At 40.5% G+C, this 24,814-nt stretch overlaps 1 protein-coding gene across 3 annotated transcripts in view; it reads left to right on the top strand.

The window, feature by feature from the left end:
* Positions 1 to 24,240, top strand: part of LOC134004164 (kinesin-like protein KIF21A) — a 37,261-nt gene extending 13,021 nt beyond the window's left edge. The window contains exons 2-36 of one of the 3 annotated variants that reach the window (XM_062443331.1): positions 3,280 to 3,502; positions 5,452 to 5,634; positions 6,168 to 6,317; positions 6,953 to 7,087; positions 7,194 to 7,358; positions 7,742 to 7,857; positions 8,534 to 8,729; positions 8,838 to 9,027; positions 9,387 to 9,450; positions 9,584 to 9,787; positions 10,310 to 10,357; positions 10,999 to 11,059; positions 11,148 to 11,259; positions 11,409 to 11,597; positions 11,708 to 11,907; positions 12,049 to 12,156; positions 12,414 to 12,482; positions 12,599 to 12,744; positions 12,852 to 12,996; positions 13,167 to 13,361; positions 14,727 to 14,828; positions 15,402 to 15,567; positions 16,813 to 16,870; positions 17,829 to 17,883; positions 18,056 to 18,270; positions 18,487 to 18,660; positions 19,245 to 19,277; positions 19,474 to 19,610; positions 19,756 to 19,840; positions 19,957 to 20,046; positions 20,146 to 20,304; positions 20,393 to 20,510; positions 20,664 to 20,834; positions 21,005 to 21,204; positions 21,313 to 24,240. In XM_062443331.1, coding sequence (XP_062299315.1) covers positions 3,280 to 3,502; positions 5,452 to 5,634; positions 6,168 to 6,317; positions 6,953 to 7,087; positions 7,194 to 7,358; positions 7,742 to 7,857; positions 8,534 to 8,729; positions 8,838 to 9,027; positions 9,387 to 9,450; positions 9,584 to 9,787; positions 10,310 to 10,357; positions 10,999 to 11,059; positions 11,148 to 11,259; positions 11,409 to 11,597; positions 11,708 to 11,907; positions 12,049 to 12,156; positions 12,414 to 12,482; positions 12,599 to 12,744; positions 12,852 to 12,996; positions 13,167 to 13,361; positions 14,727 to 14,828; positions 15,402 to 15,567; positions 16,813 to 16,870; positions 17,829 to 17,883; positions 18,056 to 18,270; positions 18,487 to 18,660; positions 19,245 to 19,277; positions 19,474 to 19,610; positions 19,756 to 19,840; positions 19,957 to 20,046; positions 20,146 to 20,304; positions 20,393 to 20,510; positions 20,664 to 20,834; positions 21,005 to 21,204; positions 21,313 to 21,370 — 4,720 coding nt within the window. In that variant the 3' untranslated portion in view covers positions 21,371 to 24,240. The remainder of the gene's footprint in view (positions 1 to 3,279; positions 3,503 to 5,451; positions 5,635 to 6,167; positions 6,318 to 6,952; positions 7,088 to 7,193; positions 7,359 to 7,741; positions 7,858 to 8,533; positions 8,730 to 8,837; positions 9,028 to 9,386; positions 9,451 to 9,583; positions 9,788 to 10,309; positions 10,358 to 10,998; positions 11,060 to 11,147; positions 11,260 to 11,408; positions 11,598 to 11,707; positions 11,908 to 12,048; positions 12,157 to 12,413; positions 12,483 to 12,598; positions 12,745 to 12,851; positions 12,997 to 13,166; positions 13,362 to 14,726; positions 14,829 to 15,401; positions 15,568 to 16,812; positions 16,871 to 17,828; positions 17,884 to 18,055; positions 18,271 to 18,486; positions 18,661 to 19,244; positions 19,278 to 19,473; positions 19,611 to 19,755; positions 19,841 to 19,956; positions 20,047 to 20,145; positions 20,305 to 20,392; positions 20,511 to 20,663; positions 20,835 to 21,004; positions 21,205 to 21,312) is intronic. The other 2 variants (XM_062443332.1, XM_062443333.1) reach the window with 2 other exon arrangements.
* Positions 24,241 to 24,814: the final 574 nt, after the last annotated feature.

Here is a 24,814-nt window from a genome sequence, read left to right on the forward strand (position 1 = left end):
ATTGCTGTAAAACTTCAGGTACGGATTTTGTAGGGGTGTGTTGTTGTCACTGCAGCATTGACATTCAAGAAAAAGGTACATTGTGTCCTCATATACAATATCATGGATTCATATTTGTATTAATTTTTTTTTTTAATTGCTCAGACTGTCAAATAATCCAGTTGTACCCCTGAGATTCGGTTGAAATCATAAAATGCTAAGAATGAGTACAAATCAAAGTCATTGTCTTCTACTATAGGTAGGTAGGTAGGTTTAGGTACTTTTGGTTTTTCTGAGTCAGTAAAATTCTCAGTTCTTCACAGATAAACTGCACTGTAATTCAGATTTCCCAGATAAAACAGGAAAACCACAAATCCCTTCCAGTGACCTACAATGGACACAATTTTAATTAGCTGTGAAATCTAATCAAATGAAAAACATAAATGTGAGCAGGGAGAAATGCAGACAGTGGATATGGTGAAAGTATTTTCACCGCTTGTCACACCTTCTATGACAGTAAACTGAATATCCTCAGTCCAATCCTTTGGACTGTTAATTTAATACTCAATGAATCAAGAAGGATAATCAGTAGATTTATCGATATTGAAAGTACCTGTTGTATTTACTGTTCAGATAAATGATTATAGCTACAAAGACTTGGTATTCACAAAGCCAAATTATGTGCTGTGGTTGTTGTACTTTTGACTTGTTTCACATAGGGCGGGGCAATATATCAATGATCAATATCAAGATATAACACTAGATATGCTTTGGATATCGTAATATCGTGATATGGCATAAGTGTTTTTTATGGTTTTAATGGCTCTATTACAGTAAAGTGATGTTATTGTATATTGTGATATTTGCTTTTATCCATATCATCCAGCCCTAGTTTCACTTAAAGTGATCATCATGATTGAATTACGTCTCCAACGTACAGTCCATTGTGTGAACTACAGTTTCTGTGATAATTTGAGTGAATCTGATGACCACAACACATAGCTGAGAGTGATAATGCACTCCAGGTGTACAGTTACTGCAGGTAGGAGCGTGCGTGTCACCTCTAGCCTGCATCCATCAGCCCCTCCCTGGCCCTGTCCTCTTTTCTCATCAGAGCTGTAATCCCAGAGAGAGTCTGCTAAATAGCTGGGATCTGATGTCACACACACAATGACACCTCTGTGGATGTTTAGTACTGTTGCCTCACTAGCTTCTACTTTTCATGTCTTTCCCTCTATGTGGATCTCCTTTCCATCTCTCTCTCTCTCTCTCTCTCTCTCTCTCTCTCTCTCTCTCTCTCTCTCTCTCTCTCTCTCTCTCTCTCTCTCTCTCTCTCTCTCTCTCTCTCTCTCTCTGTCTCTCTCTCTCTCTCTCTCTCTCTCTCTCTCCCTCTCTTTCTTTCTCACACACACAAACACAAACACACATATACATACATGCACTCTCTGATTGTCCTGTCAGGCCATTCACTTTTTCTATGGACCCTTGCTGTGATGAATGGGAGAGTCTTTTTAATGACCCGACACACACAATAAAAGCACAAATGTGTACACATACAAGTAATGCACACAGAATACAAACTGCATTTAAAGTACCCCATCCTCACACACACACACACACACACACACACACACACACACACACACACACACACACACACACACACACACACACACACACACACACACACAGAGTTGATGCCTGCCAGCACAGCACAACAATTTCAGCCATTTATAATACAGCTCTGTTCATCTGTTTAATGTATCTGTTTAACGTAATCCCCATTTATCTGGGTTAACTAATTTAGTGTCCACAAAACTTCCTGACAGGAAATTTCCAGTTAATTTTAATGGATGAATTAACTTAATTTGTTAATTTGAAACCCATTTCTCCCATAGTATCTTCTAGTATTTCTGATATTTAATGCCTCCAATATGTCCAAATATTTCCTTGGTCTTCCTCCAATATCTCAACGTACTCCTCAGGTGGACACTGAGCTCAGTGATGGTGTAGACGGGCATCATGGGAGGAAATGATGTAATAACTGGGTTTATTTGAACGAAAGCAAACAGAGCTATTCCTTAATGAAATCCAGGGTGCGACTGTTTACCCAGAGCTCTCTATCATGAACAGTGAGGGCACTGTACTGTGTATGCTGCCTGTTGGAGAGTGTGCTAGCACTGCATGGTCCAACATACACACATAAACACGCACGCACACAAATCGGATAGTAACAGCACTCATCTGCTTGCTCAGTTAAAAACATTACCTGTCTCTTCAGCTCAGCTTCATTTTGACCAGCAGTCACGGTGTTCATCTGTAAGACAGATTCTTGATCAGGGTTTTACTTTTTATATTTATAGACAGCTACAGCTCTGCCTTTCCCTCACATATGGTCACAAATATCCACAAAACAGAGTTGCCAAGTCTCCAACAGTATAAAGTTTTGTGATTTAAGATGATGCAACTCAGGCCCTAAAAGTTTTGAAATTGATCTTGTCCTTGTCTTGATTTTGAGCCGTGCTAGTGACAGTCTATTGCATAACAACTACTGGATGGGTTGCTATGAAATTTTGTACAGTCCATCAGAGCTCCCAGAAAATGAATCATAATGATTTGCTGATTTCTCTAGCACATCCAGCAGGTCAAAATTTTCACTTTTCTGTGAAATGTCTCAACATTTCCCAGATTTTCCATTAAATTTGGTTCCACCATTCATGTTCCCCACAAATCACTGTAGTGATCCCCTAACTTTTCATCTCTTACCATCATTAGTTTTAGGGCTACAACAAAAAAAAAACATTTACATTACCAATAAATGTGTTGATTATTTTCTCAATCAACTGATTAGTAACTTGGTCTATAAAATGTCACAAAATGGTGAAAAATGTTGTTTCCAAAAGCGCACGATGCAACAACATTCACTTTTCCCCTCATAGAGGACTAAAGAAACCAGAAAATATTAGCATTTGAGAAGCTGGCTCCAGAGAATTTGGGCATTTGTTCTGATTCAAAATGATTAAGTGATGATCACAATAGTTGGCAATTCATTGATTTATTGACTAATCCTTGCAGCTCTACTTTGCTTCATCACTTTTTTTTTAGGGCTGCTTCTTGCTATTTATGCCACCACATAATAATAGGCAACAGCCAGCCCTGCAAAAGAGGGTTAAAACTGTGTCTCTTGCTAAAACACATCAATGTTGGGATATTTGTTTCCCTAATAAGCTAAACACTAACACAAGATCATGGTGGGCAGTTCAAAATCTAATTATCTTTGTCTCTTTGTGTGTCTATTAGGATTCGTCCTCAGTTGGCCAAAGAGAAGATTGAGGGCTGTCACATCTGTACGTACGTGATGCCCGGGGAGCCACAGGTGTTCCTCGGTAAGGACAAGGCCTTCACTTATGACTACGTCTTCGATATGGACACCCAGCAGGAAACCATCTACACCCACTGCACAGAGAGCCTCATCGAAGGGTGCTTCGAGGGCTACAATGCCACAATCTTTGCTTACGGACAGGTTGGTTCTTTGCAGGTTTACCAAGTCTGTACACATCTCATGCCCATGCACAAGCGAACAGGATTACACACCCGCACATGCTGACTCTTCAGTTTGCATCACCGGAGGCGATGGAGCTGTTTCAAGCATTCTGAGATTTACGACTTGCAGCATGTGATATCAAGCTGATTTCATTTCATATCATCAGACAAGGAATAAGGGAGTGAACAGCCCTCACAGCCGCAACAACTCTGTCAATACGCTATCAGCTGACGTGTTCCAACATGCTGACACCACTACAGCTTTATTTTGGCACTCATAGATCAGCCTCAGAGGAGAGGTAAACAAGTAGTTTATTTCCTGATGAAAGCAGTATGGCAACAGATTTCTTCACTAAATACCAGAGAACATGACGAAACTATAAAATTGAAACATAATTCAGAGATATTAAACAGAGGAAACCTGCCACCCTCCCCCCACACTGTAGCTCAACAGTTTAAAGGAATAGTTTGACTTTTATGTGAAATACACACGAGTTAGACGAGAAGATTGATACCAGTCTCAAGTCTGTACGTTAAATGTGACGCTACACCCAGGAGATCTTTAGCATAGCTTAGCATAAAGGCAGGACAGGGGGAAACAGCTTGTATGAAACTGGCTGAAAATAACAAAATATGCCTACTAGGACCTCTAAAGCCCACAATTAACTCAAGACAACACATGTCTTGTTTATTTGATTCATACAGTGACTTCCTGCAGCAAGTCACCGCACCCAGCCATGAAATAGTCTGGCATACAAACCACTGAAAAACATAAAACTTGTTGTTTTTACACTTCACTTTGTGTGCAAATTAAACAAACCAGATATAATGTGTTAATTTGTGACATTAAGAGATGCTGATAGACGGAGTTTTCATTGTTTTAGTCTACATGCTAAGCTAAGCTAAGCTAAGCTAACTGACTGCTTGTTCCAGCTTCCTATTAAGAGGAAAAATACCCTTTTACTCTCGGCATGGGAATGGAGGCCCGTAACAGTAAGTGGTAGCATGACATGAAAAGCTTTTCCTACAATAGAACAATAAAAAGCAGCTGCCACAATGTTAAGGCTTATTTTTTGAAAAGAAGGTTTTTTTTAGTAACAAAACGCACATAAAACAAGTGAATGGAAATGTACATTTAAAGCGAGAGAAAGAGAAAGTGAGGTTTTGTCATGTTCGGCCTTTCACTTCTCCCTCATACGGCACCTACTGCTGCAGCTCCCGATGCTCTTTAGTGGAACCAAGGCAGTTAAACTTTCCCTCCTCTTAATCTTTCCACCACTCCACTCCTCTTCTTTCTGTTCATTATTCTCTCTTCGCATTGTTCCTACGGCCGTTGTATTCCTGTCAAAGAGCCTTTCACAGGACACAGCGGAGGCCACACACACACACGCACACACACACACACACACACACACACACACACACACACACACACAGAAATATGTGCACAAACTAACTCTTTACACAGGTGTAGTCTCATGAACTGAAAGAAACTCACATACACACACTGGACTCATCTATCACCACACACACACACACACACACACACACACACACACACACACACACACACACACACACACACACACAGATACACACAGTCCTGTCAGAGTCTCTTTCAGGCGTTCCAGCAGGGAGGAGAGGGGTGACGTGTGAATTTGAGCCCAATGTTGCATTCCTCTTTTTGTCACCACGACGACCACCCCATCCCCTCTGACCCCCCCTCTATGTTAGAGAAACTACTCTAAACTGCACCCCTATCCCTTTTTCAACCCCCCAACCCCAGAGGCTTTACATCAATATTCATCCCGAACCCCCGAAATCCCCGAAATCGGTGTACAGCATAGCAGGGAAACTACAACTACAGAACACTGACTCTTTTGCCTTTTGATAAAATAACTGATGACTTTGTCTCCCCCCCACATCCAGACAGGTTCAGGGAAGACCTACACCATGGGAACTGGCTTCGATGTCAGCATCGGTGAGGAGGAGCTGGGTATCATTCCCCGGGCCGTCTACCACCTGTTCCGAGGGATCGAGGAGCGCATACAGGCTGCCACCGAGCAGGGCAGGCCTGTTCCTGAGTTCAAGATCAACGCTCAGTTCCTGGAGGTGCAAAAACACACAAACAAACACATATACACACACACACACACACACACACACACACACAAGGGGCGCACCAAAGTTGTATATTTGAACACAGAGATTATAAAGTGTTTTCTTTTAATTTTGGCTTATTGCTTCAAATTAAAGAACATTTACCAGTCGGTCTCGGTCTGAACTCAAAACATCCACTCAAGTTCCATTAGTTAGACACAGCAGAACATGCAGACAGCTAAGGAGTCAAAGGTCAGCAAAGCATGCAGGGGTTTTAGGTTGTTAAAGCGGTCAGATGACCCTACGACTATTAAACTGTCATTAGTCTGTCTCAGTGGTCAGCCCATGGCTTTATTTTTAACGGCCAACAAGTGGCTGCTAACAGCTGGTGAGGAAGCAGCTGAAGGTGAAAGACGAGGCTGGTAAGAGAAGGAGGGAAGCGTAGCAGATGATAATGCTCACGATGTAGTAATTATAGACTATTCTATTCTATAATCTGCATTATCTAGATATTATATTATAATCCGCTCCTGTTTTTCTTCTAGCTGTACAATGAGGAGGTGCTGGACTTGTTCGACTCGACGCGAGACATCGAGGCCAGGAAACAGAGATCCAACATCAAAATCCATGAGGACGCCAATGGAGGCATCTACACCGTGGGCGTCACCACTCGCACCGTCACCTCTGCGGCTGAGGTCAGCCTCGCATCCCATTTGTCCAGTCCAGTCCAGTATTTGATCTAAACTCATCATTATTGTATGATGAACTGGTTCACTGTGTGTAAGAAGTTTGGTATTTACATAGAAGCTTGTTACTGATAAGCTTGATACTTTTCTAGACAACCCTGTCTGCACTCGTCCAAAAGCACATCTGTTCATCCCAAAGATATATGTCTTTATAAATGGGTCACAAGAATGTACTTTCTCTTTTAAAACTTAGATAAAACAAGTGGGCGCTGTAGCTTTTATCAAACTTCACTCAAACAGGAGTAAGTAGTGCATTTGTTGGAGACTAATGAGTATTTATGGCAGCAGAACAGGGTTTGACTCAAAATAAACTAGTGTCTATGTTTGTCATAATGAGCACAGCAGACTTAGATATTGCTTTGGATACACAGAAAGTACTTATTAGGATCAATTCACCGTTTGTTTTGTTCCTTTCATGGTATTCGATGACAATAATAAAAACATAGAATATCGCCAAAATGATCCTTTAATATCATCTTCAGGGTTTCCTGTTTTGGTATGTACTTCATTCAAAGATATCTGTGATGTTAGAAAACATATATTTTGTCGTCATCTCCTTTTATTCTCCGTTTTTCTTCTAACAGATGATTCAGTGTTTGAAGCTAGGTGCTCTATCTCGAACCACTGCCAGCACCCAGATGAACGTCCAGAGTTCACGCTCCCACGCCATCTTCACCATCCACCTGTGCCAAGTTCGAGTATGCTCACCCGATAACAACGTACGGACTGTAATTTATGTGATTATGTGCTTATTATGGCAACTTTTACTGGCAATCTATTTATACCCACTCATATAATTATTTTGCTCTGTTGTTTGACTTCCAGGATAACGTAACAGACAACCGTCTAGCTAACAACTCAGAGATTAATGAGTTTGAGACGCTTACAGCCAAGTTCCACTTTGTGGACCTCGCTGGTTCAGAGAGACTGAAGAGAACCGGAGCTACAGGAGACAGAGCCAAAGAGGGCATCTCAATCAACTGTGGCCTGGTGAGGAAGCTCACAGATGTGTTGTTCAGTAGACATTTTATATTAAACACTGCAGTTGTACGTCATGATAGTGAAATTTGCTTTTGCTACATTACCTAAAAGAACATTTTGTCTTTTCTTTGCTGGGGTGATGATTAAGCAATCAACCTGACATTTGCACAAATAAATGTTCCCCAGTGTCTAAAGATTCTTCAGAGCTAGAGAGCCCCCATGTGGCCAAAACATGAATCTCACACTTTATTTTTTGAATTAACGTGCCTTCATTCAGCTTGAGCTTCACTCAAGCACAAATTTAGCACTGCTTATTCAATATTTCAGCTCGTTAATTCAAACATTTTTCATCTTCTTCCTCCCCTATGTGCCTCCCTCTTCTCATACCTCAGCTCGCCCTGGGAAATGTCATCAGTGCTCTGGGAGACAGGAGTAAGCGCTCCACTCATGTGCCTTACAGAGACTCCAAACTGACCCGGCTGCTGCAGGACTCACTAGGTGGCAACAGGTCTGTGGGGCTTGAATCTTACATTTTAAACACAGAATGCAAACATGGATATGGTTCTTTGAAAATGGTTTACAACTCATGTGTTTTGATACTTCTAGAGCTGACGTAAATTATGTTTTAACTTATCAGCAGTGGGTATCAAGCTGTGCTGTGATAAGTCTACTAAGCCCTCTGACAGGCAGCACCTTCTTTGACCCTCACCTAATGTATTTTTAAGCTGCCTTTGAATCCTACTGTCAACCAAGCAAAGACCAGATATTCAGCAGCTTGACCCACATGACATTGTATCCACTTAGGCTATCCTACATTGGGAAGCCCTAATAGCTTAATAGGCAATTTCATCTGAATGCTATGGCCTGCCCATACTGAGAGGGGCACTTTTAAACAATTACATTTGTTTGTGGAACAATAATACAATTTAAAAAAAAATCTTAAAGTAATATGAAGGCAATTGAGAAACCTGTATAATCAATCCTTGCTGAAGTCTTTTTATCCTTATTAATTCATAAGAGAGCCAAGTCCCCATCAGGAAAGAGACTTTTGGTAAATTAGAAAAAAATCTTGACCAGAAATTGGATTTACTTTTATCACAGATTAGAGACACAAGGGAATAAAATGTGTTTCTCATGACATTGTTATAATGAAGTCCTTGTTTCTTGTTGTGTGCATTCTCCAGTCAAACAGTGATGATCGCCTGTATCAGCCCGTCGGACCGGGACTTCATGGAGACCCTGAACTCACTGAAGTACGCCAACCGAGCCCGAAACATCAAGAACAAGGTGATAGTGAACCAGGACCGAGCCAGCCAGCAGATCAGCACCCTGAGGACAGAGATAGCACGACTGCAGATGGAGCTGATGGAGTACAAGACGGTGAGAAGACAGGATGGAGGAATAAAAGAAAATTAACTGTATATACTGAGATATAAGTAGAACAACACTATTATTCCATTATTTTTTATTGTCCTATCTGATGCGCAGGGTAAGCGCATGGTTGGTGAAGATGGCATGGAGGGCATCAATGACTTGGTCCATGAGAACTCGATGTTGCAGACTGAGAACAATAATCTGAGGGTGAGGGTGAAGGCCATGCAAGAGACCATCGACGCCCAGAGAGGCAGACTCACACAGATACTCAGCGACCATGCCAACCAGGCCCTGGCCAAAGCAGGTGGGCACTATCTGAGTTAATACAATTAGTTTAGCGGGGTGGATGATAAAGACAGAAGCCATAAAACATAAAAATCAAATTACTTTTTGTTATATTATTTTAATTGTATTCACTTATTGATTAAGTAGACAAAGTTGGAAAATGGTTTATTTAAAAAGACAATCATATAGTTTAACATTGACCACAGACTTGGCAGGAAAAGCATATTACTATATTATTTTATTAAAGTGGGTAGTACAGGAATACTTAGTGTAATTTTGTAGGCAAGGAAATGTGTAACAACAATCTAATTACATTTCAAAGTAACCTGAGGCTATGAGTCCATTATAAAAGCTGAAAAGTGATGCCTCTACTTACAGGTGAAGGCAATGAAGAGATCGGGAACATGATTCAGAACTACATCAAAGAAATCGAGGAGCTCAGGTATGTAATACTTTCACAGACAGTCGTCTAATTAAATAAGAAACGTAAATAGTATGCAGTTTGATAGTACTTTAAAAATCTTGCTAATGTATGACGACAACAACACTTGAACATAACTCTTTCCTTCCCTCAGAGCCAAACTTCTTGAGAGTGAGGCTGTTAACGAGAACCTAAGGAAGAACCTCTCTCGGGCTTCCACTCGCTCCTCGCTGTATGGCGGCCCCGGCTCCTTCTCCACAGCCCTCCTCGCACCCGAGAAGGAGGCCAGCGAGGTCATTGAGATGGCCAAGAGGGATCTGCAGAAACTCAAGAAGAAGGAAAAGAAGAAGAAAAAGAGGTATTCTGCAGTTTGGGGATTGGAGCTTTGGACTTTCCAGAGCTTTTATGGAAAAAACTGAAAAGGGAGGGTCTTGATGTTAGTCTGTTGCCATGGTGAAAGCCTCTGTCTTGGTGTGTTATGAGTAATTATCTCTCAGCTCCCGGCATTAGCAGTATACACCCTGATGTTTCTTTAATGGAGTGTAAGTTGAATTTAGACAAGACTAAGGTGACAGCTATTAATCATGGTTGTCTGACAAGCTCTGGCACGCTGTAGCAAAATGATCATTTATCCTTTGATGTGAGTGTGTGCACATTACACATGTCATCCACATCTCTATAACCAGGATTCATCACTTGAGCACACAGTGTTTGTGAGAGTCTCTGCACTCACTTGGTCTTTCTTGCTGCTCTTTCTCACTCTCTCTCTTCCTCTCGATAACTTTCCTCACTTGCCCCGAATTCCGCGGCCTGTCCGCCGTCTCTTCCTCCTCCTCACCATCCTCATCCCTGCCCCCATCCCCCGTCCTCCTCTCTAAAGGCTGAGACGATACGAGGGGAATCACCACCAAGAGGTTGAAGATGCCAGGTTTGCTACATTCCATCAGGATTGGGTCAAATACACAATCTGAAACTGATAATTTTGTGATTTCAGTTTGTGGTGGACCTCGGCCTTAACCCAATTCTCCCTTTCTAAGTTCCTAAAGTCACTAACCTCTAACTTCTTCTGCACCTACAGGTGGTTTACACTCCTGGAGGGAAGCAGCTCTCTTAACCTGCTCTTACAGCTTCCTCTTAATCCTTTGTTCTTACTTTTCACTGCACACTGCAAGATGCTGATCTCATTCTAGTTAATGTCTCAAAAGATAAAGTTGGGGAAGTTCTTAATATATGTTATGATACATTTCAAGAAATAACAAGGGTGCTTGTAAAAAAAAAAATCCAGTTTTCAAGACCATAGTTAGTAGTATTTGGTCAGCAAATGAGCTTGCACTGTGGATGATGATAACTGAATCATGTTGTGTTTCCCTGTGTAATATTATTGTCTCCTCTTGTGCAATCACAATCAATTCATTCACTAACACCATTCCACATCTGCTCAAAGTGTGTTATCATCTGCATGTGCCCTTAACCCATCCTTGTTATAATTAAAAGTAATTTCAAATCTGATTTACAGAGAAAGAACTCTGTAGTGGTCTTTAGCCGGCTAACGCAGTTTTCTGTCTTCAGTGTTATCAAAGAAGAAGTCCCAGATAATGAACAGGAGCAAAGCACTGAGGATGCAGACGTGGTATGTGGAGAATCACTAAATAGAGCTTTTAAAAGATGGTTATCACAAATTTCTGTCTTTGTAATCATTTGTGCTTTTGCATCACCAGGAGGTCAGCGACCATGAAGAAGGTGAAGATGCTGAAGGAGAGGAGGAGGACTCTGACATGGCGGGAGAGGAGACGTCTGAGGAGTCTGACTCTGAAGACCTGGATGAGAAAGGTAAAAGCCATGAGACAGAATCAGTGTTTATTGCTTCAGTTTCTGGACAGTAGCCACATTTTTATGTTGAAGTTGCTATGAGACAAATTGGTAATTAAATGGAGGAGACAGCATGATCTAACGATGTGTGATTGTATGTGTGAGTGCAGAAAACGTCCAGGCCGACCTGGCCAACATCACCTGTGAGATCGCCATCAAACAGAAGCTCATAGACGAGCTGGAGAATAGCCAACGGCGTCTGCACACACTCAAACAGCAGTATGAGCAGAAGCTGTCGATGTTGCAGAACAAGATCAGGGATACGCAACTGGAGAGGGACAAGGTGCTGCACAATATGGGTAAGAGGCACATGCTTTGAATTTTTATTTGAATTAAAAGTCCACAGCTATAGATAGTGTGTAAATAAGTGTCCATTTTGAATCTGGTTCCTTTTCTTGTTTTTCTCCAGGTTCAGTGGAGTCTGGTACGGAGGAGAAGGCAAAGAAGATTAAAGTAGAGTATGAGAAGAAGCTGAACTCCATGAACAAAGAGCTGCAGAAGCTTCAGTCTGCTCAGAAGGAGCACGCCCGCCTGCTGAAGAACCAGTCCCAGTATGAGAAACAGCTCAAGAAGCTCCAGCTTGATGTGACTGAGATGAAGAAGACCAAGGTAAAGAGCAGAACATGAAATATTATATGCAATTTAATTTTTTATTTTTCTGTCTGTACTGTACAGTACTTGCATGGCATACAAGCCAGGATAGTGTTGTCGCAGCACTGTCAGCACTGTTATTCTGTGTTTGTCCACCAGGTGTCACTGATGCGTCAGATGAAGGAGCAGCAGGAACGCAACAGAGTCACAGAGTGCAGGAGGAACAGAGAGATTGCCTCTCTGAAGAAAGATCAGCGCAGATCTGAGGTGAGATGGACAAAGAGCTTTTTTAATTGTTTTCTATACTATTTATCGCAGTTGTTTTGTTTTTAGTTTTTATTTTATAGATAAACCACCTGAACTCACACAAGGGCTGGTATTTTTTAAAGTGTTTCAGAAGAAAGGCTTTTCTGAAAATAAAACATATTTTTTGATATATGTTGTTGTTACTCATATTGAATGTTCAGTTTTCAGCTTTAGATTCCATCTCTAAGTTTCTACTCAATATTCATCTCTTCTCACAGCATCAACTGAAGCAGATGGAGGCTCAGAAAAGACAACAGGAGCTGGTCCTGCGCAGGAAGACTGAAGAGGTAGAGACAAACGCAGTCACATAGACGAGGGGACGCTATGGACAATAACTTTGTTTTTTTAATTTTTTTTATTGTTTTGTTTTAACTCTGATGTTCTGCTTCGTGAACTGTATCAGGTGACGGCTCTCAGGCGGCAGGTGAGGCCTGTGTCAGGTAAGATGACCAGGAAGGTGAGCTTACCTGAACCTCTTCAGGAGCCGTTGTACCGAGCCAGCCCGGGAAGGCTGCAGTCCTCTGTGGCCTCCCCATCCAATGGAGCCAGGTGCAGCATCTAAGCTTGTATACAGTACCTGTGTGCAGTGGTGTGTATTTTACAACTAAGTTTGTTGTTTGTTTGAAGAGTCCTAAAGCAGCAGTCTCTTTCCTCAGGAGTTCTCCAGTACGGATGGGAAGCATTTACCTCAACCGGACAGCCAGAACCAAATGGCAGTCATTGGAGAGACGCGTCACTGACATCATCATGCAGAGGATGACCATCTCTAACATGGAGACGGATATGAACCGACTGCTGAAGGTAATAGGTCACGGTACAGATTGAAGTCAAGGAGAATTATGTTTTCAACCCTGGAAAAGAAATGAAAAATGCCAGATGCCACTGAAAGCTTTAGAAATATGGTGTATGTGACGTCTTTGTGCCACATTTCAATTCCTCATTCCTTTCCTCCCTGTCTCTCCTCCCCCCAGCAAAGAGAGGAGCTGACCAAGCGGAGGGAGCGAGTGTCCAGGAAGAGAGAAAAGATGGCAGTGGAGGGGGTGGATGCCGACCGCTCCCTGGCCTCCCTCAATGAGGAGCTGGAGTCTCTGAGTGCCAACATCGACTACATCAACGACAGCATCGCCGAATGCCAGGCCAACATCATGCAGATGGAGGAGGCAAAGGTGAGGTGGTGGAGGATCTCAGGAATCTAATTACTCATAATACAGTATATTATGTGAATGTAGGCATGAAAGCAAAAGTTTTTATGGTCAGTATGTGATATTCACATAGTACTTTTTTTAATAAGTAAGTGCCTACATAGTTGGAATTAAGACAGTAGATGTGCATTTATACACAAACTGATAACAGAGCACTACCTCATTAGCTAGTGTTGGCCTGTACTGGACTGTAACCGTCAGGCGAACAATAGGGAAATAATTACACAGTTAAGCACCACTGACAGCTCCCACAGCATTTTGGGCTGCACTCTGACAAACAAGCAGGCGCTTAGTTGTCAGAATGACAATGGCTTAATAAAACAACAGCTACTGGCAGGGCCGCCCATTACCACAGCCAAAAGTTTAGCTCAGCATAACAAGGCACAGTGAGCAGCAGTTCATTAATGTAACTGTATGTGTTATTTGAACATTTGCTCTGTATAGCCAGTGACAGAAAGTGTGAGAGTGGCAGAACGTTACTGTATCTGCTTGTCAAATGCCTGTTTGTCAAAGCGGCTCCAAAATAGTGTGGGTGTCAACTCAGGTAGCATTGACTACACTGCAAAAATGTCATGTGATTTTATATGTGTATTTGATTCATGTTAAAAACATGTGTGTGTAGTCCGTTTTGCACAAACACATAAGTATGCATGCAAAACATGTTGGAAAAGCATGTTAAGTATGTTAAGTGTTGTTGAAATAGTGTGGGCTTAGGATTCAGTTGCAGCTGTTGAATGCGCTAGCTGCTAGGCAGTCTCTAGATGCTAACCCAAGATTTGCAAAAACTCTCGCGAGATTTGTAAAGAAGTAGTTACTTTAACCCACACAACCTTTCAAGTGATTATTTTAACTCAATAATAAATAAATTATTGATAATAAATTCCAATTAAGTGTTTTTTCAATTCTTAGTAATTACTGGCTTGTTTCAAATTAGTGATTTACTAAATTGGGTTGCATGAAAACTTGAGGAATGGGCTAGCTAGCAAAGACTTCACTGTCACTGTAGCATCACAAATGAAAAAAAAAGTTTTTTGAGCCAAAATATTATACTAAACTCAACTGTAAACCCTTCATAATCGTAGGTATGACTGTGTAAACATGTAAAAATATTTCAGAGTTAGTAGTATACAGTTTTGAAAGATAAGAGGGAAATGATGCTAAGTTAACGGTCGTTTACGGAGGCTAACATAGAAGAACTGAATGTAATTAACATATAATGGCTTTGACATACAATTTAATTAAATATATATTATAGATATATTATGAATACATTATCCTGTGACTATTACAATCCCACTTGAATGAATGTGTTGTTACTCTGTGCTACAGGAGGAAGGAGACACAGTGGATGTTACCGCAGTGATAAGCTCCTGTAATCTGTCAGAGGCCCGCTTCGTTCTGGACCACTTTATGACAATGGCCCTCAATAAGGTACCTGCCACCTTCAATGACTTAATGTTATTAGAGTGTCTTTATTTGTCTGTATGATGCTACTTATTCAAACTCTTAAACATGTGGCAACACATTCCTATTCATTATAGATTGACTGACAGATAACACAGATTTCATTTTTAATGATTCGTTTGACACTTACGCCTTTAAAATAAATTACCTACATGAATGAGATTGTAATTTCATTGTTAATGCATATTGTGAGTTGCAGCTTGTTTACAATTTCTCTTATCATCTTGCATTTGTCGCCATGGCTCCTTTATATGATTGAATTTAATGAGACTTTAAATGGAACAACTTGATTAAATTAAGTTTAAATTAGATCAGATAATTTGATGAAAGCTAATTGGTCCGGTGTGGAAATGCGTTCAACCCAGCAGCAAAGAACAAGACAGACAGAACAAATGAAGTAATTACAACAAAGACAGTCTTCATTATGTTTGCCTGTTTCTATTTTAAGCTCTCTCTGTGTGTGAAATATTGGCAGTTTAACAGAGCTGTGTAGTAGTCGCAACTCCATTGGTAACCTTTCTGCTGGGTGGTGGTTGTCAGGGTCTGCAGGCGGCTCAGAAGGAGTCCCAGCTGAAGGTGATGGAGGGCAGGTTGAAACAGACAGAGATCAACAGCGCCACCCAGAACCAGCTGCTGTTTCACATGCTGAAGGAAAAAGCTGAGATCAACCCTGAGCTGGACGCCTTGCTGGGCAGCGCTCTGCAAGGTAGGAAACGCCAACAAACCGGCGTGGATACCCGTCTGAGCATGTAAATCATAATCACCTTTTCAATCATCTTTTCTCTCATCATATGACTGAATTTTATTTTACAGGCTTAAGTTGTAATAGTCTGCAAGGAGAATTGAAGGAGATGATTGTTGTTGTTGGACAGAATACGTTAATTTACTTCAGAATATTCATAAGCCTGTAAAATAAAGAATAACCTTTTTTCTCATCTTTGGGTTTGATTTTGATTTGATTTCTGTTTGTTTTCTCTGTTGTGTTGTTGTGAACTCAGAGTTAGGTTACCTGTCGCCAGGTGAGTAAGTGATATGTAGTCATGTGACTGTGTTTGAGAGAGCGTGGCACATGCACACTTCAAGATTTATACCAAATTTACACCCAGTTAAAGGAAACTATGGAATCAATCTACAAGATTGAAGAACATTTGACATTTTTACAAAATAGTTTACAATGTAAGTGAGCATTTGGTACTTTAAATAGAATTTAATATATTTAAATTGATGTGACAGATGGGATACCTAGAAAAACTCCTCTTAATTATATTGATGAAAATAATAAAAAATACATTCCTAAATTTGAGGAATTAAAACTGCTTTGGATGTGAATAAATCTTGTATTGTGCATCAGCCAACAGTCCATTTAAAAACTAACCCAGTTGCAGTAACTCTGCCAGTGAAGTGCATGAAGTATTGTGTTCAGTTCCCCCTTTTGCCCCACCTGCTAGTCAGTCCCACTTTATCAGGTTCTTGGTCACTAAAACTTAACATCAGTAAAAATCCAAGTTGCATCATGACTCAAAAGCCCAAGCCTTGTGTACGCAGCAGTTTGTGTGTCTCCCTCTTTTAATTTTCTCTCTACATCCATGTGGTTCTATAGTTTTCTTTATTTCTGTTGTCCACTCCATGTTCACACCAGACAAATACCCAAATACTGTAGCCTTCAGTTGCATTAAACTAATGAACCCTTATTGTCTTCCTTTATGTAAAACTAAACCTGGTAACCCCTCACTTTGTTTTAAACTGTTAAAGCTGTCATCACTGTGCTGTAATATTTCTGAATTGCTTTTTTCTCTCGCAAGCAATTAAAAAATGTGCATAAATAACGTGATTTTGAGAAAATATAGCGTGTTTATGGACAAACTATTAAAGAAAATGCACATATGCTTTGCAAAGTGAGTGTCAAACATGTACTGAAACTTAATGTGTGTGTGTGTCTGTGTGTATGCAGAGAATGGAGATGACAGCAGCAGTGATGAGTCCACCCCCAGTCCAGCCGCAGAGGGCAGGTAAACGCAGCCTTCCAATACTTATTACATTCAAACTCTCTGTAGATGTTAGAGTTTATCTGAAACTTTTAAAGTAATCAAGTCCTTCTCATGTCATAGACGGAACAGCACAGGTGTAATTAATAACACTAATTAAGGCTGCATTCCATTCAGTTGTGTCACTGTCAGGGTCCTGGTCTTCTGCATGCTGATTCACTGACCGGACTGACTGGAACAAGCCATCGTTTAATGTTATTAGATCCACCTGTGCTTTCCCTGCTATGACGTGAAAGAGTGTCTGCCGTGAAAAAAGCCTTTAAAGTACAAGGAGTAATGTGACACTTCCTTGAAGGCCTTGATTTTAGGGTGTTTGCAGTAATTGTAGCATATTAGGCCTCTGCTCACGTTGAAGTTTGACAATATTATATGATGTCACAATGAACATGCACGTATAAATTGATCAAATTAAAAGTTGCCCAATATTTGAAACAGTACTCAGAACAGAATAAGTCCAGATAAGTGTTAACACCTGTGTGAATGGACCATGAGGCTGCAGGAGAAGTTCATTACACAGTGAAAGCAGATATTTAGGGCTGCAACTTAGAATTATTTTCATTATCGGTTGATCAAAAATTGAATAAATGCCCACCTCAGTATCCTGGAGTCCAAAGCAATGTCATCAAATGTTTTTATTTTGTTCAAAATACTTACTTTAAAGTCATGTAAGACCAACAACAGGACAGAAAAACAAATTATTTGATTAACTGATTATGAAAACAGCTGCCAATGAAGTTCAGAATTGTGGTTTAACACAGAAATAGTTTAGTAATACAGAAGAAAAAAACTCAGATTCAATCAAGTAATCATAAAACAGTTGATTAATGTCAGTGGATCTAAGTTCCAGACAGCAGCACAATTTTTTGGTGTCACCTGATTACAGCTTGGCATAACTGAGTGAGCTTCCCTAACTTTGTTTCAGCACACTGGCATCAGATCTAATGAAGTTATGTGGTGAATCCAGACCGAGAAGTAAGGTAATGTACTGCGAATCACATGTGATATGAATATCTTACTGGTACATATTAAACTACACATTTTTTAAACAATATTCCACAGTTGTTATTTTTAGGCTTTGAATTTGTTACTAAGTGATCTGTTGACTTGCATGTCAGCTGATTAGTGAGACAACATTTCTGGTCCCTTTAGGCTCGAAGACGAACCACCACCCAGATGGAGCTGCTTTACGCTGGCAGCGGGGAACCATCCTGTGAATCCCCCACCGGAGACTTCTCTGCCCCTTTGCTTCCCCTCACAGAGCGCCCGGAAGGCTTGGCGGACATGCAGGGTCACGCGGCTGGTCAAACGCCTGACCGCGAGCAAACTGTTTCCCCATCTGCACTGTCTGCCAGGCCAGCTGGCATGTAAGTATTAGAGACCACATTTCTCTGTGGTGGACAGATATCTCCAGAGTTGTCTTCTGAAATGATAAATATTCCTGTTACTATTAATGCTCAAGTTCCTCATTCAGTTGAGTGTTGTTTTGTGAGACAGGAGATTTAGTCCTTCTGCATGTTTCTTTTTATATTACCACTAGCACCAAAGCTCAAAGTGACTCCTGACATGTGTGATGTCTGTAGTTCTGGATCCAGGTCACCCACAGGGACTGAGAGGAGGCAGCTGGACCGCTCACCTCTCACCCGAAGGAAGATGCAAGAGAAAGGAACAACGGCGACACACATCCCAGCACCCATACACGCACCTCCAGTCAGCACAGCAGAGGCTAAAACTAAAGGCAGTGACTACAAAACAATGTAAGCGTGCAGTAGCATTAATCAGCACAACAGCAATGCTAAGTCAGTCACTCAGTCAGCCCAGCCTGAGATATCTCAACAACTTTGGAATGCTTTGCCGTTAAATTTTGACCAGGCATTCATGTTCTCCAGAGGATGAATACTAACAGCTGTGGTGATCAGCTGACTTTTCCTGTAGCATCACCTTGAGGTTGACATTTATGTTTTTGTATGAAATGTCATGACAAGTTTTGAATGGATTACCATGAAATTTGGTTTATGTCCACCTCAGGATGAACTGTAATAACCTGGTGATTCCATAACTTTTCATCTAGTGCCATCTCCAGGCCAGAAGTTTAAATTATTGGTATTAATAAAATAAAAAATGTATATTGTGGATTAAATACCTGTATAAGTAATGACATTTCCATCAGCTTTAGCTGTACTGACAGTAAACATGGTAAATCTTCAGAGCTTCACGGAGCTGCTAGCATGTGTGTAGATTTTTAGTTTTGTTTCCTAAATTCAAGATTTTATTCAGTCCTTTAAACTGTGTTATAATGTTAAACCTCTTTGTTTGATGTTACTTTGTTTTGCTTTTTCAGGTTAGACGAGTCACCTCCATTTGAAGGCCATAGGTGATCCTCATCTCTTTATTCATTTCGTTATATGTCTACATTTGACTCTTCTGGGCTACTCTTAAACTACAAATTAGATCTACTCTCCATTAGACCATTTTATTAAAATCCCATTTAAACTCTATGAAGCAGCACCACACTGACTAGTTAATCGAATTTTATATTTTAAGTTTTGATTGTTTCTTGTGTATTCTAGAGGTGTGATCAATCCCGTGACGGCCCCTAAGAACAGCCGGGGGGCCAAACTTCAGTGCGTCTATGTAGCCGAGGGCCACACCAAACCTGTTCTCTGTGTGGACGCCACTGATGATCTGCTCTTCACAGGATCCAAAGGTCAGTAAAATTACTGTTACATTACGGCAATGATTGAAATTACTGGCCTTAAAGATACATGAACTCTCACCATTATCCATGAAAATGTCTTTTGGTCTATTTTCTAACCTGTATCTTCATACATCTGTATGTTTGTGTGTTTCAGATCGAACATGTAAGGTGTGGAACTTGGTGACAGGTCAGGAGATCATGTCACTAGCAGAGCATCCCAGCAGTGTCGTCTCTGTCAGGTACTAGCATACTGTTACAGAAATATCAGAAGTCTTTAGCAGTAATAGCAATATCTGAATAAAGTTATGATTAATTGATTATTTTGTCTCATTTCCCTGTTTTTGTTATATCTCAGATACACTTCCAGCCTCGTCTTCACAGTTTCCAATGCTTACATCAAAGTCTGGGACATACGAGATTCTGCCAAGTGTATACGCACTCTCACGTAAGTACACACTCCTATTTTCCACCATTTTTGTACCTTGACATTGTATAAGTATAATGCCCATAATAGGTATGTGTTAAACATTTGTGTGTATGCTAGGTCGTCAGGCCAGGTGGGTACAGGGGACACCTGTTCTTCAGCCAGGAGTTTATCCATCCCACCAGGAGAGAGTCAGATCAACCAGATCACACTCAACCCTTCTGGCTCCTTCCTATATGCTGCTGCTGGCAATTCTGTACGCATGTGGGACCTCCGCAAGTAAGTTGGAACACAGATTAGAGTTTTAGTGGTACAAACTATTTCCAAGCGGCAGAGCTTATTAAAAACATGTCTTTTTCTTCTTTAGGTTTGTGTCCACAGGGAAGCTGACTGGCCATTTGGGACCTGTCATGTGTCTGACTGTTGATAAATTGGGTAGTGGACAGGACATTGTGCTCACTGGCTCCAAAGACCGTCATATTAAAGTAAGAGACTTCACACACACACACACACACACACACACACACACACACACACACACACAGAGCTGTACACACATAAATGAAATTGCATTTCCATTCCAGGAGGTTTTATTACCTCAAAGATCATTGATGTATCATACATGTTTGTGTTTCCAGATGTTTGAGGTGGCAGAAGGTGCTCAGGGTAGCATCACCTCCAGCCATACGTTTGATCCCACCCATCAGGACAGCGTGGAGTCCCTGGCCGTGCATAGAGATGTTTTCTACAGCGGATCCAGAGATTACTACATCAAAAAGTGGGACTTGGCCAGTAAACAGCTGCTACAGGTAGTTCACAAGCTGTTAACAGTAAATGCCTTGGGGATACACTGTCACTCACACCTTTTTCCCACAGATTTCTATATTTATATGTAAATATACACTGAAAGAACTTGTGAAGAATACAGAATGAACTAATCTTATGTCCTGCTCTAACCGTTGGCTTTTGTTTCCTCTAGCAGTCAGTCAGTGCCCAGACAGACTGGATAAGTGCTCTGGGCATGGTGCCAGGCTCTCCGGTACTGCTTAGCGGGTGTAGAGGAGGGCTGCTGCGCCTCTGGCACGCCAACTCGCTAGCACCCCTTGGCGAGGTCCGAGGACACGACAGTCCAATCAACGGCCTGGCCACCAACGGCAGCCAACTGTTCACCGCTTCTGAGTAAGTCCCAGACAATAATTTGCATGTTTTTTTGGATACTGTTAAATATGATCTGTTACTGGTTAACGTTTCCCTTGTTGTGTGTGTGTGTGTGTGTGTTTTTAACAGTGACCGCACTGTGAAGATTTGGGAAGCCAAAGGATCTCTAGAGGATGGAGTCCACTGACGAATCGTTGATGAATCATCTTCTGGCCTTTGCCCAATCAAAGTTAATCATTCGTAAATGAAGTCTTGTATGGGAATCCAAAGTGGATCTGGGACCTGAAACTGGGTAATTTAATCTAATTAGATGTAACTGCACTCAGTCTTTGAAACTGTATGCAGTTACTGATATTTTAGGTCAAGACGGATCACCACAAGCTCAGTGGAGCCTCTCAAGTCTCCAGTTGGACCACAGAACAGCTGCAGTGGACAGCAGCTCTCACAACTACGAGAGACAGTGATAAAAATCAAAGTGAAAATATGGATCCTGGAGTCTCTCCTGTACTCAACATTCCTCTTCTCAGTCCAGCTCAAGACAACATGGATGCTTTCAGTGCAAATTGTGAAATTTATGTTGGAGCTACTGAGAAAGAAAAATAGATTTTGGCGCATAGCTTTGCTGCCTCGCACCAATTGTTGCACATCAAAATGAAGACTGCTGAAATGGTCTGTGCACCAAGACAAGACATTTCCAAGACGTACTCATGGAGATCCCTGCTTCACCAGCAATACGTGTGAGTCTATCCTGTGTGTCAGTTTTTCTTGTCTCTTTAGGTCATTTCTGTTTAACCAAGGACCAAATAACTACTGAAACTGCAGAAGGTCTTATTGTTCAGCTGTTACTGCCAAACACTTTCATGGAACAAAAGAGGCCTCTAAGTAAAACATACAATGCTCCTTTGACAGGATTCCTATAGGGTTCAGTATTTCCTTTATTTCAGTTTTTCAATCAGTGTTGTCAGTGTTCATTAAATCTGCTGACCAAAACTATATGCATCACGAGTGAACAATATTCCTTCACACTGCCTTACAAAAGCAAAGAGCAGTAACTACAGACATTTTCTAGAGGTTGCCTAGAGGTATGAAGATGTCCAGCTGTTGAACATTAATTTTAAAAAAGGACTCAGGATCTACCAACATAATGTTTTCTTTCAGCTTTCTTGTTCATTTGCACAGTTGTAATATAATTTAAAACATATATGATTTTAAAGTAACTTCACCGCTAGATTCAAACAGCATGTAATGCTAGTCAGCTTTTTGCAAAACTGGTTTAGCGGGTGGTCCATTTTTCTCTACTATTATCAAATGTAGCTACTGCCTTATTTATTTGGTATTACAAACTTAATTGCTATGATTACTAAGAGCATCAATTCATTTGATTTTAATTACACGGTAAGGGTAGGAAAAAGTGGAGTGGTTAAATTAGCTTTCAGCAGCTAGCCTTAACTAGCAAGAGTGCACTAACTCCTGTTTGTTGTTTTTCTGTAAATTTCACATGCTGTTTATAGCAAAATATTTTCATATGATTAAAAAGATGTCAGAAAGTAAAATTATGATTTTTCTGAGCAAATATGTACAGTAGTTACTGCTTTTTGGCTTTGTAAGGCAGCATACTTCTCCAAGCTTTTCAAGAATAACTGTAGCTACACATCCACACCCTTCAGAGACAGAAGAAGAAGAGTTCTGCTTTTAACTGTAAATGAACTTGTAGAAAACCAAGCAGAATAGCTTCATCCATAACCAATAATAGAAGTGTCTCACCATTTCCCAAACTCATAACAACTTTGATATTTCAGAATGAGGTTAATAGTATTTTTCTTTTTTCGTCAATGATGTGCTGTCAGCAGTCACGTACAGCAGCTTGGTTTCTGGTTTCAATAATCTCTAGTTGATGTGCAGACAGTTTCCTCAAAGCAGCTGTAGCCATAAGTGCTGTTTTAGCTTCCTCTGATGAGTGGTTTTACTTTCCCGTCAGCACGCTCCCCTCTGGATCTTCTGACCTAGCTTTATTTCAGGGCTGCAACATACATTTTCTTTCCTCAAGGATTCTGATTCCTTACATGAAAAGTTTACCCATTGAGTATTTGATTTCTGTGACCTTTAGTACCTGTGCAACACTGGAGAAATAAAAACTGGATTTTTTGGTGGAGTCTCATAGCAAACAGGTCAACACTTTAATGAGGGGAGTGAAAAAGAACATTTTATTTCCTCATATGGATTTCTACCATATTGTAATGCGAAATCATTTTTCTCATCTGAAATGTGAATGTAAACCATTCATGTTTAAATGAAACAATTAAGCACCTTGTAATTCCTAAGTCATGATATGTGAGATACATACTTTATGGATGCAAGTCTTCCCTGAAATGTGTTTTTGTGAGTTTTTTCTCAAACCCAGTGATGTGACAAGTTTTCATTCTGTTCTCTATGTACAGTACTGTTCACCTCTGCTGTCTTAGTGTCTGTAAACTGCACACTTCCTGCAGTTGAGCATTTCAAATATCAGTCTTTTTAGATGTGATTCTAAAATGCTATTATTTATTTCTTTAAATTTTGATTTTGCTGTTGTGTCTTCCTCATCAATCAGCATCGGAGACTTTCTACTCGTTTTTATCTGAGGCCTCTGATATCTTAGCATCATAGATGATGGACTGCAAAAAATGATGGGATGCATTTTTCCATTATCAGAGGTGCCTGTGATTAATCCTAAAAAGTAGATAGTGGCCTTAGAATTACTACCTGATAAATGTGGACTATCTCATTGAAACAGTCAGGTAACCAATTTAATCATAAGTATTCTTTAAATGTATTGGAAAAACATGTGCTGCTCTGGTTTGGATATTGGAGGTGGACATTGTTAGCAATGCTACAGTCAATGGGGCTAAAATAATTGCACTGAAAATGTTCATTTTTGCAACTTTAAAGCTGTTTCCCAACTGTCTCACAACATAGTTTACTGCACACTACTTAAGTAATGTTAGTTACAAAAACTGGTTTTCGGTCCCATTGACTTGCACAATAATTGCTAAAGAAATTATTTCCCAAAACAAAGAACTGGAAGCTAAGTGTTCCCAGTTCATGAACATGAATCAGACTGCTTAAATTGTAATTATCCTTCTAATTGTAGCTATATCTTTTTAAAATGTGACTGTAAATCTGCTCCTGTGTAAATACTGTTTTCTTCCTGCTGATTCTCTTGTGCACAAGTGATTAAAATATCACATGCTGTGTGAAAATAAATTTTAAAGGAAAAAAGAGAATTCTCTTTTTGTCTTTGAACTGTATGAATGCCTTATGACCACATGGTGGTAGTGCAGTGTAATGACATGCGATACACTGGATAAGTAACCATGGTGGTTTAGAGATTCTGGCAACTTGTGTAGCTGTGAGCATTGTGTTTCTTTGGCATAGTTTAACTGCACACAGCTGCTTTGAGGGCAAAGAACACGCACAACATGACTGAAATGAAATTCCAGGCAATACCCACATTCACTGCTCATTAATTTTACCATAAAAATGACAAAAAAATCAAATGACACCATAGGATGGCTGATGAAAACTGCTCTGGGCAGCTTGTTTTACTTATTCTTCTAATTTGTTCTACCATTATCATTATTATTATTATTAG

The sequence above is a fragment of the Scomber scombrus genome, chromosome 22 (genome assembly GCF_963691925.1).
Source record: "Scomber scombrus chromosome 22, fScoSco1.1, whole genome shotgun sequence".
NCBI classification, from domain to species: Eukaryota; Metazoa; Chordata; class Actinopteri; order Scombriformes; family Scombridae; genus Scomber; species Scomber scombrus.